This window comes from Phocoena phocoena, chromosome 11 (genome assembly GCF_963924675.1).
Source record: "Phocoena phocoena chromosome 11, mPhoPho1.1, whole genome shotgun sequence".
In the NCBI taxonomy this organism is placed as follows: Eukaryota; Metazoa; Chordata; class Mammalia; order Artiodactyla; family Phocoenidae; genus Phocoena; species Phocoena phocoena.
In genome coordinates, this window is record NC_089229.1 from 71287417 (window position 1) to 71299609 (window position 12193).

At 34.6% G+C, this 12193-nt stretch overlaps 1 protein-coding gene across 2 annotated transcripts in view; it reads right to left on the bottom strand.

Moving 5' to 3' along the window:
- Nucleotides 1-12193, bottom strand: part of CNTN1 (contactin 1) — a 230812-nt gene that overhangs the window by 88403 nt on the left and 130216 nt on the right. The window contains exon 15 of one of the 2 annotated variants that reach the window (XM_065886563.1): nucleotides 4334-4413. The exons of the other annotated variant lie outside the window; for it this stretch is intronic. Within the exon in view, the coding sequence (XP_065742635.1) occupies nucleotides 4334-4413 (80 nt within the window). Of the gene's footprint in view, nucleotides 1-4333; nucleotides 4414-12193 lie in introns of those variants that run through there. 2 annotated transcript variants of the gene reach the window in all.

Sequence of the window (12193 nt, forward strand, 5' to 3'; positions counted from 1 at the left end):
GGAATAAAAAAAGAAGGAACTGGAATATTTCTCTGACTAGCCCTGCAAAGGCTTTTCATCAGTTCTTCTCACTATTAGTAAATACTAAGGGAGTTGGAAAGAGAAGAAAATGAGAAAAAGAGAAAAAGAGATAGGAAGGAGGGGATAAAAAGTTATTCCAAGTATGCTTTTTGGTTTTAGTTTTTATGAATATGGTTTTATCTATACTACTTGCATACCCCCCATGCCCTGGAGTTCTGAAATTCATTTTATTAAGCTTATGTATCATGTCCATAAAACAGTGCTGCTATTTTTGTTTTCCGATTCTTCCAAATGCTGACAGATGTCGTTAAGTGTGGACATCACTAACTGTGTTAGGTCTGTCCAGCTGACTAAATTCCTCCTTTATAAATTAACAGTACAGACTTCAATGTTGATTCTTTGCATCTTCTTTTCCTTTTCAATATCGCAGTGTTCAACCACTACCTTTCTGTACTTCTTCAGGTAGAGGCTGCCACTATGGGCTGTTCTTCCTTCTTTATTTGCATTACCCTCTATCTTTCAGTTCTTGTTTTTCACCATTATAACCTTTCTCTCTGGCTTTAAATATCTCTCTCAGGGATTACTGACTGAGAAAGCTCCAAAAAACCTCACCTATGGGGGATAATTAGTAGTCTATCAAGATCCTTGTTAGTGTTATGTTTCTACATTGTGAGTTCTTCAAAATCAGGCAAAAGGAGTCTATAATTACTGAGGCTTTTTTCTGTCACATTTTCTTTACATAGTGGAGGCTTTGGAAATAGCCAGAATGGACCTTTATCATCTGTGGTTCAATGCAGTTTCACTGGCCACATCCATATTCTCTTTTCCTAAATTTTTCTAGGTTCTCAATGTTTTTACTATTAAATCACTGACTACAGGCAAATACTGAAAACATTTGGCTATGTAATGTAGGTCACACACACTTTAGAGATCACTGAAGCCAATACCTGTACATTTTACAAAAGGTTGCTGCAGTTCAGAAAGGTTATTGCCAGAATGAAACAATTGGTCTGTGACAGTACAGAAAAAGACAAGAGACTGAGTTTCCTGGTACAACCCAGGCAAGGCAAGAAGAAGCCCGTTTGAAATTCAAATCATGCAGCCCAAACATGTCTGTCCACAAAAAGCCTGCAGAGAACTACCTGACAACTAGCACATTTATACTGTGCTTCTCTTGAATTTGCCTGCATTTTAAAAAAAGTATGAACTCATAAGAGCATAAAATGTTAGTGAATCCAAAAAAGGAAATTTATATTGTCTATTTTAATAAAAGTAATATATTTTACTAAGTCCTTATTACATCTGAGTCATTGCTAAATCTTTTATAATTCTTACAAATAACGCTATGATGTAGGCACTATTATTTTCACTATTTTACAAATGAGGAAACCCAGACTAAATAAAATAACCACAGTCATCCAGCTAGCAAACGGCAAAGCTAAGACTTGAACTCAACTGATTTGCCATGAGACTTTTCATTAACTATAGTAAAAACAATCATTTAAACACAGCATTAGCAGCTTCAAATTCAAAAATGGTATTTACTGTTTTCCTTTAGAGACCTTTTTTGTTGGGAAGAATATGAATTACTTGGGCACTAGTGTATATTGTGGGAAAAATGACAAAAACTGCGATATATTGACTACAGCTTTTTAAATCATTTTGTGATCTGTTAGTTCAGATAAGTGAAGGTAAAGATATCACCCATTTATAAATTCCTACTACATGCCCAGTTTTGTTATTATCATGAAGGGATTTGTTAAACTTTCCTGAATTTTACTAGCGTTTTTAGAAAAAAAATACCTATGTGTGAACAAAATACAGATGTGATTTCCACTCAGTTTTCTTTCACATGTAAAGTAATTAGAAGGAAAAATGAACATAAATACAATTATTTCTCAATTCTGCCATATCTTCTTTAGGAATGTAGTAACACTCAGTGAAGTAGTTTTTAGACATTTGAGGAAAAATAGCAGGAAAAATATTTTCAAAATGATTATTCACACATTATAAGCTGACTGTATTTTCTCAATCAATAACTGAGACTAATTTTCCCATAAGTCCAGTGGGATAGAAGATTTGAAACTGGGATCCTCCAGGATTAAACACGATGGATGCATAGTACCCATGACTATACCCCAGGCATCACTTGAGTCAGCGCCAATACTTAGGCAGTAACCCTAACGCACTTTCTCCCTCCAAAAGGCTTACTGGCTCTCTAAATACCTGTAGTTAGAACTGGACCCAAAAAAACTGCTGGTCCTTCTGGGACTCCACTCCGGATAGCACACATTTAATGCAAGCCTTGGCGCTAAGCAGGAAAGACATCTCAGTGTCATCCTATTTCCATTTGTAATTACTCCGTGAGTAATTAAAAGCAAAGCACCACATACGAATATCCCGTGGTTCACCGTTTATTTTTACCAAAAGAGCAAATTTTAATGAAAAGTTTAAATGTTAAGAAAACAAAAAACTTTCAGTACAAATTATCATCCCTTTTAAAATAAAATAATCTGAAAATAACAATGCTGAAACAACATTAGTTATTATCAAGGCACATGGCTTCTTCTTTACCAAAACATGTCAGAGTCTCTTTATTACTACATGCCCGTTCTTGGCCTGAAAATTAGTTAAGACAACAGCTTTATTATAAGGTAATAAAACACAAATTTGTGTGCTCTTGTTAAAGCATTAAGACTGTACTAAGATGAAGCTGAATATTAAACATCTCTACCATTTAATAGGAATATTGTAGTTTTTCAACCTCTAAAATTGGTATTTTGACCTCTTACATTGTTAAAAATGAACATAGATCCCTATTAGAAATGAGAATGAGGATAAAGGAGCTAAATGAATCTATGTAATTCCAGTTGATATTGATGCAGTTTATCTAAACAAAAATATTCTCCTTTTCCTGCCACTTGTCATAACTGTTATGTGGTTTCCTTTCTAATTTTTATTCTGTCTTTCCAAAACTATATTCCTATCTGATCTTGGTGGTATACTTTCAGTGATGGACTATGGACCACAATGCTGGTTCATGCACATCTCCATGGCAACATTTATGGATACATGACAATTTTGAATTATTTTAAAATATCTTATTAAAATGACAGTTGCCCTAGATCTCCAGCCTAAATCCTAAGATGCTTCCTTCTATGACAATAGTTAACACTAGAAAATGAAAAATGGTGGAAATAAGTAACATTTTGAGCCAAAGACATGTATTCCTTTACGATGACTAATCAATTATTTTTTAACTACATACATATTTAGGGGTCATTACACATCTCTCAAAGCTTTCCTAAGAGTTCTTCCAACCACAGATGGGAATTTTAGAGTTACTAAATGAGAAGTTCATATAATATCCCACCCTTAACCATAAACCTGTTTAAGAAGAGCAAATTATTTCTTGTGAAGAAATAAGAATTTTAAGCATGTCTCTTTGACCAAAGGGCGGAAATGAAAATATTTTCAAATAATGAAATTTAAGCAGTTCCAGAAAGAATTATATACACTTCAATTTTAATCTGCCATTTCTGTTCATGTCCTTCCAAAAAGTCTTGACCTTCCTCTCAAAACAAAAGATCCAAGAAGGCTGATGCTAGGAGTTAACAGAATTAAATATGCATACGTGCTGTTAATGGCTTAGTCATCTTCACTTAAATCTTGCTACTGAGATGACAGTTTTCTCCACATGCTGACCAATTTCACTTCCCAGTCCCAGGAATTGTTCCAAAAACCTTACAGAGCCATGGGTGGTCTTCAGTTGTTTATTGCTGCTTTTGATCTTTTCTTGCCAAAGAATATATATGGCACCAGGATACAAAAGGCCACTGGAATAATGCCCCTTAGCTTACATCCTAATTAAGATGACTCATTAGTGAATTTGACAGCAACAGTGTTCATTACCTGCTTGGGTAAATCAAACAGTCCATTCAGTGGCAACACTCCTGTATTATAATTCACCAGTTCTTCATTTTTTTTTTTCAGATAATGAACTAATTTCTGAGATATGTAATTTCAAAGAAAAACAGGATATGAAAACACGAAATTTTTACTTGGCCATTATATGATGTACTGGGTTAGTTCAGTAGGCATTTTTCAGATATTAATGAAGCTATACAATTATATTTTAAAATATCATTCTGCTCAAAGTATGTTTAGATGTTCAAAAGGGAAAAAAATCCTCTAAGAACTAGATTTTGGCAGGGGGAACTGCAGAAGCTACAAGATTGAGTTAATTAGTAAAATCTAATATAATATGTTAAAAAAAAAAAAAGGTTTTCCCACAAAGAGTGAGTGTCAACGATCACCAGGTTGGAGGCAGGCTTGCACAGACGGGGAGAAAAGGATCCGCCATGTTTTTCTCTCCATCTTTTCTGTTTTTACCTGCAAGAGGAAAGATCAAGGCTGAAGGGCAAGTGTGGATGCCCATTTAGGAGCAGGAAGCCATATACTTCAGGAATTTGCCAAGTATCCTTAATGGGTAAGTTGAAATAATGAACAAAGAAAAACATCTTCTAAACACTGTAGATGGGAGTCCAAAAAGGAGAAGGCTGAAGTGACAAGCTTTGGCTCAATCAAACCTGTTTCCCTCAGAAATAGTGACTGACTTTGTAAGGAACAAGAGTTGTAACTAGATCCCTTCCTCCCCTTAAAAAAACCCTCAAATTCCTAGAGCCTTTGTAATTCCACTCCACATAGTACAAGTTTACCTACCCAAACCTATGCTCATGCCTTCAAGGCTTCTAAGTAAGAAAAAAATCCTGAGGATAAATTTAAGCAGCGATTTATGAAATTTAATCAGAGGTTGGGGCTGGAAGTCATGGGAACCTGTGTCTTGATTAATATTATATTTATTGTTTATGTCTATATAGACGTTAATAGCAAAAGGGAGGGAAGTAAAGGAAAATGTTTATAGAAAGTCATCATGGGCAATGTGTGAACTGGAGTTGTTATTCTCTTTCATAAATATGGACTCTGAGGCTTATGATGATTAACTGACTAGCCTAAGACCACAGGTTATTCAGCAGGTGAAGTGCATTTCTAATCTATGTTTGCCTAATGCCAAAAGCCATACATTTTCCATTGTGCCATGTGGATCTTTTAATGACTATATGCATATATTAGTATAACTATATTATTATAGAAAAGTATGGTATTAACAAGATGATCATCCTCCTATGTTCCCTATCCATAACTAGGGATAGTTTGATTATTATAATTAGACCACTTTATAACTACTAGTGCCCCCCTGGTTATAGTTATTTAAGTAGGAGAAATAGTATCTAGGAAAACTGCTGACTGCTTATTGCAAATTTAGTCCTACGATAAATGGTAACAAAGGTCACAAAAACGCACTTGTCTCTTACATTTGTCTTTCAAACATAAGAGATTTCCAAGTCTTTTGATGAGAATTGAAATTGCTAATTTTAAATATATTCTTTTTTTCTCCCTTTTAAATGAAGTTTTGGTAGTTTTGTGGAGAGAGGGGGCTGTGAACAGTCACACAGGGAGCCTCCCCAAACTGTTGCACATTGGAGTGCCATTTCTTGAATTAGTAACAGAGGCTTCCAACCTCTGCAGGAACATATCAAACAGTGGTCCTCCAACTTGTTTAAACCACAAATATCAGAAGTACCTGGTGTGTTCCAAACAGGGACAGTCCCTTGCCCCAGAGAAATTCTCAGGGATGTGTGGGGGGGCTCAAGTACTAGCTGTTGAGAGCCACTAAGACTGTAGTGAGATGATGCTCAGAAGTATATTCCTCAGTGTGACAGAGCCCAGACTGTTCAATGACTCACAAGGGATTGCTACCTTCTAGTGAGTCACAAGTTATTTGCTACTAAGAATATTGAAATTTCATAAGTTTGTACATTATTTTTTTGTGTAAAAATGAATTGTATTCAAGGTTATCCTTTTAATTATGCTAGCTCTTGTTCACTGTTCACTTTCATCCCAATGCATTTTCAGATAAGGGAGTTGGTATTCCAGCAGTGCCCTGGGAAATGCCTGTGGGCCACAACCAGGTCCCTCACCTCATCCCATGTCAACAGAGTGACCATGACAAGCATTGGGCAGTTAGAAATTAAAATGGTGTTTTAATTTTTTGAAAAAAAAAAAAGACCCTTTGGATTTATTCCAAAATCTGCATTCACTCATGAGTGTATTGGGCAGTTAAAATTATAATAGAAAGGTGCTGTGGCAGAGAGAAGATTGGGAGCTCCCTGTGTGTTGATCTAATGAGATGTCCTAAGCCAAATTTAGATAACGGATGGGAGACGGGGTTCTGTCACACAAGGACCGGATCCTGTAGTCACCTCTGAAGAGGAAATAGGGAAGGCGCAAACTATGGAATAGCTGAATTTGTAGGATACAAATAGAGATTCCATAGTTGCTTGTAGTACCCTTTTACATTTCTCCCTTTCCCTTTGAGTATGTCTCTATTAATCCCAGTGATGGTGGTAGTTTGGACCTGTGTGATAGGAATTTAAAAGGACTAAAATGGAACTTAAAAGGACTAAAAGGACCTATGTGATAGGAATTTAAAAGGACTAAAATCTCCTCTCTACAGCTTGTTATACTGACCACAGGTTTAGACGGTAAACGTTTTCTCTGAGTTTCCTTCATTTTCATTTACTTAGGTGTAAGAAATTCTGTGACCCAATCAAATTCCCAGGGCCTGGGCTGATGAGGTTGGCTGGTGGGAAGGAGATAGATGGTGGTGGCAGGAAGCCAGTCTGTAAAAGGTACCACGAGGAAATAATTGCACATTCCTGAGACTTGAAATGGCAGACTTTACAAAAATCACACCAAAAAAATAGTTTTGCTTAAAAGGGATTTTATACCATTGAGTCTTCTATTGATTATTTTTTCAATAATGAAGCTAAAGCATTTTGTCTTCTTTTTTAAATAAAATGAACCAAAAAGAGAAGATATTATGAAATTCTAATTTCAAATAACTTAAAATTTTACTCTCTGAATTAACTTTGAATTATCAATGCTTCAGAGTATTTAGGTGGACAATTTAACAAACAAACCATATACCAATGTGAAACAGATGTACAATAAAATTATCTGATCTGATTTTTATATTTGGGAAGTTAAACACTAAAGAGAAGTGAGAAAAAGTAAGTTATGTAGTGAATTTGAAACACTGATAACTGGCCAAGTTTTGGCTTGATCATGTGAACTCTGAGGAATATTTTCATTTTCTTTTTCTTCTTGTTTTAAACTTCCTTTGCCTATGAATGTATTACCAGTCCTTGCATGACTACCACACAGCGGTTTTGTTAGGATGACATGATAAAATTTATATGAAAGTCCTGTAGACACATACATTCTAATCTAAAACACTTAAACATTTTGAATGTACTATTTTTAAGGCCAAAGAACACATTATAAAATCAAGCTTAAAACCATCTACTATGATTTATTGTTTTTGCTGTTGTAATTATAATTGTATGACACTGACTACATGAAAAAAAATTTTAATTATTATAGCTTTCCCTTTTTATTAGACCAGTCATAAATATATTATGGGCAAAAATAAAATTGCAAAATTTGCATCAGTAACTTTTCTATAGAATAAACATTTCTTACCAAAAAAGAAAAAAGTCTACATTTTAATTTTTCCACATTGATTATTTTATCTCATTGAATATATCTGAATTAGTGTTTGATTATATTATGTTACAGCAATGAACTGGGTGTTATATGTGAAGCCAGACTGCTTATATTCAAATCTTGCCCTTTTACTTAGTAGCTAAATGATCTTGGGCAAGTAACTTAGACTCTCTGGTACTCAATTTCCTTATGTGTAAAATGGGGATAATGATCATATCCATCTCTTAAAATAGTGTTGTTAAAATTAGCCTTTAGGGACTTCTCTGGTGGCACAGTGGATAAGAATCTGCCCACAAATGCAGGGGACACGGGTTGGATCCCTGGTCTGGGAGGATCCCACATGCTGCAGAGCAACTAAGTCTGTGCGCCACAACTACTAAGCCTGCGCTCTAGAGCCCACAAGCCACAATTACTGAGCCCGCATGCCACAACTACTGAAGCCCGTGTGCCTAGAGCCCATGCTCTGCAACAAGAGAAGCCACAGTAATGGGAAGCCTGAGCACCACGCGAAGAGTAGACCCTGTTCGTCGCAACTAGAGAAAGCCCATGCACAGCAACAAAGACCCAACGCAGTCAAAAAATAAATAAAATAAATTAAATTAAAAAAAAATAAGGTTTTAATAAATATTACGTATCCTAACATAATATAATAAATATATGCTATGTAATTTGTATTTTGTTATAAAATATACTATATAATTATGTCATATATTATGCATTAACATATAATTACATATCTTTATTTTTTAATTTTATATTCATAATATATGTCTTTTCACAGGATATAGATTAGAGTTGGAAACATATTTTGCCGGCATAATTTAAATTTTGTTTTAAAATATGAACTAATTGCCATTTATTCATGTCCATAAAGACTTCTGGATATCACTGGTTATCTGTACTGCTTGTAATTTGATGTAATTGTCAGCTTAATTTGACATTACTGTCTGGTAAGTAGACACTGATGTATAAAGCCCATGATGGGTCAGTGAAGTGGAGTGTCTAAAAGCCTGCCAGACTATTAAGTTCTGTAAATCTTTCCTGCTTTCCCTCCTGGAATCAGAGTGAGGAGAAGCAGGTTTGCTGATTATTTTTTAAGGGAATCATGGATACAGGCTGACTGTGTAGCAAAGAATAAATTCCAGTTTGCGAAAAGCTGATCAGTTTGATTATAAGACAAAGAGAGTCAGGAGCAATTAATTGAAGAAGAGAAGAAATCCTACAAGGAAACTTCTCTCACTGTACTCCAGTGAGGAAAAAGAAAAATAATCTAAATTTATATCAGTGCATCCTTCACAGTGTCATCTACCAGTTTATAACCCTCACACAGTTATGCTTCAATTTTTGAATTTGTAAAATGAAGGGATAGACTAAATCACTTTCAAGATCAATCTTAAAGCTTAAAATATCATGACTCATTCTGAATGAACTACATACTTTGTTGATATATTTGAACACTTCCTTGAATTTATGTCAATTTACATTGAACTGACTTTGAAAAATACAGTTTCAAATTATTGATGTACTTCATAACTTTAGTAGTAATTGGGAAAGCTGCTACTTTTACTAGAGCTTTTATCAAATAGAACTACGTGTAAGTTCTAGCTTTGAAACAATCAGGCTACCTTGTAAATTCTGTATTTATTATAAACAGATACACCTTTCAGCTCATTATTTCAGCTTTAGCGTACAAGAGTTATGGAGAACTGGCCCTTAGCAGCTTTTGAATTTGTTGATTCTTAATGGAAATGAGAAAGCTTAATTTCTGGGCAGACTTCACTATTAATAGATGTATGGCTGTGGTTTAATGCCAAGTGGGGTCAGGATGCCTCTGAATGGCGCCCTGTCAGTCGTTGCTCCAGCCAATGTGGGCAATGAGGGCCATTTTCCTGTCTCAGTCCTACAAGGACTGATGAGATGGAATCTTTAGTCTGTCTCTGTGGCAAACTTTCTTGGCCAAAGCAAGTGGAAAGCAGAGGCAATTATCCAAGTATCTGAGGTAAATGTGTGTTTTTCTGACTCAAATACTTGAAAAACTACCTCAACTATTCTCTTTGATTTGACTCTGATGATCTGGACACATCTTTCTGCCTGTATAAGTGAATCTCTTTTCTGGATGTCTTCACATATGCATGTGTGTGTGAGGCAGGTGGAGGTGGTAAGCTGTGTGTGTACTCGTGCATCTGTCTGGCTTTGTGTGCACACCACGTGCAACTTTTTAATCTGTTCTTCCTAATTTTATAGTGATTAAATTAATTAATTTAAAAGTCCTTTTGAATTAATTTAGGCATGCCATGCTTAAATAATAATTTTGAACATAAATCCACATTTGGTTATTAATAATAACTTGAATATAGGAATTCTTGAACACTGAGTAAATATTTATGCCAGATACTGCAGAAATCTAAATCCTGATTTAGCACCAAGAGTTCCACTAACTTTTAGCATGACGGCAGACTCACCGTCTTTTTGCTTTCACAAATAGCCAGGGTCCCTGAGTTAGCCATACAAATAGAATGCTAAATAATCCAACAGGTGATAATTTAACCTTTTAAAATAAATGTCTTTGGCTTTATTTTTCCCACAATGTTTTAAAAACCCAACTACTATTTATTAGCATGTGCTGGACAATGGATGGGAAAACAAGAGGAGCAGAACTGCAGTCAGTAACTTTCACCATTTAGTAGCAGCAATTCTAGAACAGACTTGGTAATGGTTTGGGTACTATACCAAATTAACTATTGAAAGTTTTAGAGTATTAAACTATTAAAATTTTAAAGCACTAACTACAGAAGTTTTAGAAATTAACTATAGACTTTATTTATTCTTACAGTCTGGAAGAAGCCTAGGTTCCAAAATGATTATTATGAAATAGATGGGTAATACAAGACAAGTCTCTTTCTCTTGAAGTCTGAATTTTGTAGTATAAAGGGATGGAAATTTTCTAGATGACCTCCAGGATTAATTCTAGATTTAAAATTGTATATTCCAATTTTAACATAAATGCAGATATTTCATGTAGCTACTCTGAAGAAGTTGGAAGGAAAAAAGATGTAACTGGTGCATGATTTTCCAATAATAGGACCATTAGAACTCTTTTATCTGAGACAAAGAAAATGTTTACTTCATATTTTTTTAAGAAAGAGTACTAATTAATCTGGAACAACATCTCTACGTAAATGGTTCAAAATTGTTTGCCTGGATAGCGAAGAGAGGTGTGCTCTCGATATGAACTCTGCTAACATAGAACATCTGGGAGTAACAAATACTCAAGAGCATTTTCTGTAGAAAAGACCATTGGCCAACCATTATGATTGTTTAAAATACAGCAGTATTATTCAGACTAAAAAGTATATTGACAGCTTCCAGCAGGTTATTTATTTGGCTATATTACCTTAACTTAGCCAACATAGGATTTAAAAGTGGGTTAGTCATCAACCAAAATGACCTCCTTAAGAAAGAATCTGGTAACCATGTCATTAGGCCAAGTACTAAAAACTTCAGGGGATTACATCAAATAAAGATGACATCTAACGTATCCATTTCCATTCTGCAACTGTATTTTGGCATTAGAAATACACACATTTTGGCATTCATACATACACACATGCACACACACAATATTCTAATCTAAATGAAAATCTACATAAAACTATGAATATAAACTTTTAATATAAAAATATAAACAATACAAACTTAATTTGGGGATGCAATGATTTACAGTTTTGTATTATCCACTGGACCTTTAGTTACACTTTTTCCTAAATGTTTCCAAATTTCACATAGCACAGGTTAGTGGTGAGAATCAGACTAAAGTCTTTTTCTTTTGTTTGTTTTTAAATCTCAGCCTTGTATTAAGAAATTTTGTTTAATATGGTATATAAGATGTAAAAGAGGGGGCAGATGTGAAAAGTATAATCATGATTGCATTTTCTGTTTTGGCAATTTTAGTGACAAACATGTTCAGCCAGGTGTCAGGAAGGTCCTCCTAACGGTCGGTAGCATTGCCAAGGATATTTATAATACAGCAGAAATGCCGTGGAAAGTAGTAAAAAACAGATGTCAAAGCCTCATTTCTTGCTTTTGTGGCCTAATTTTATGGTCCATTTTTAAATGTTGTCCAAAAGTGCACTCATAAAAGAGAATTTAGATTTGGCAAGCTACATAAATGTTCCCACAAGTGCTGTCAGATAAATCCTGAAACACCTTTCCTTCTAAATGACACTTTTTTTTTTAACTGAAAAGCATAAGTCCTCCAGAAACATCTTTTGCTAAAAACATTCATACAGGGCAGTTGATGTGCATCAAAACTTACTTGATGAAGCAACCTGAAATACACTTTTGTGGGACCTATTTAGTACAACTTTTATTACAATAACAACAACAAAAAGGAAATTTGTATCGATCCTCTTGATTTGGATTTTTATATAAGAAGCCTAAAACCATTTGAAGTCTAATAGCTGGTTCTTTTTTTTTTAACTAAAAATAGTTTTAAACTGTAAAGGTCTTCTAGATATTAAGCAATTTGTAGCTGTTTGAGTTC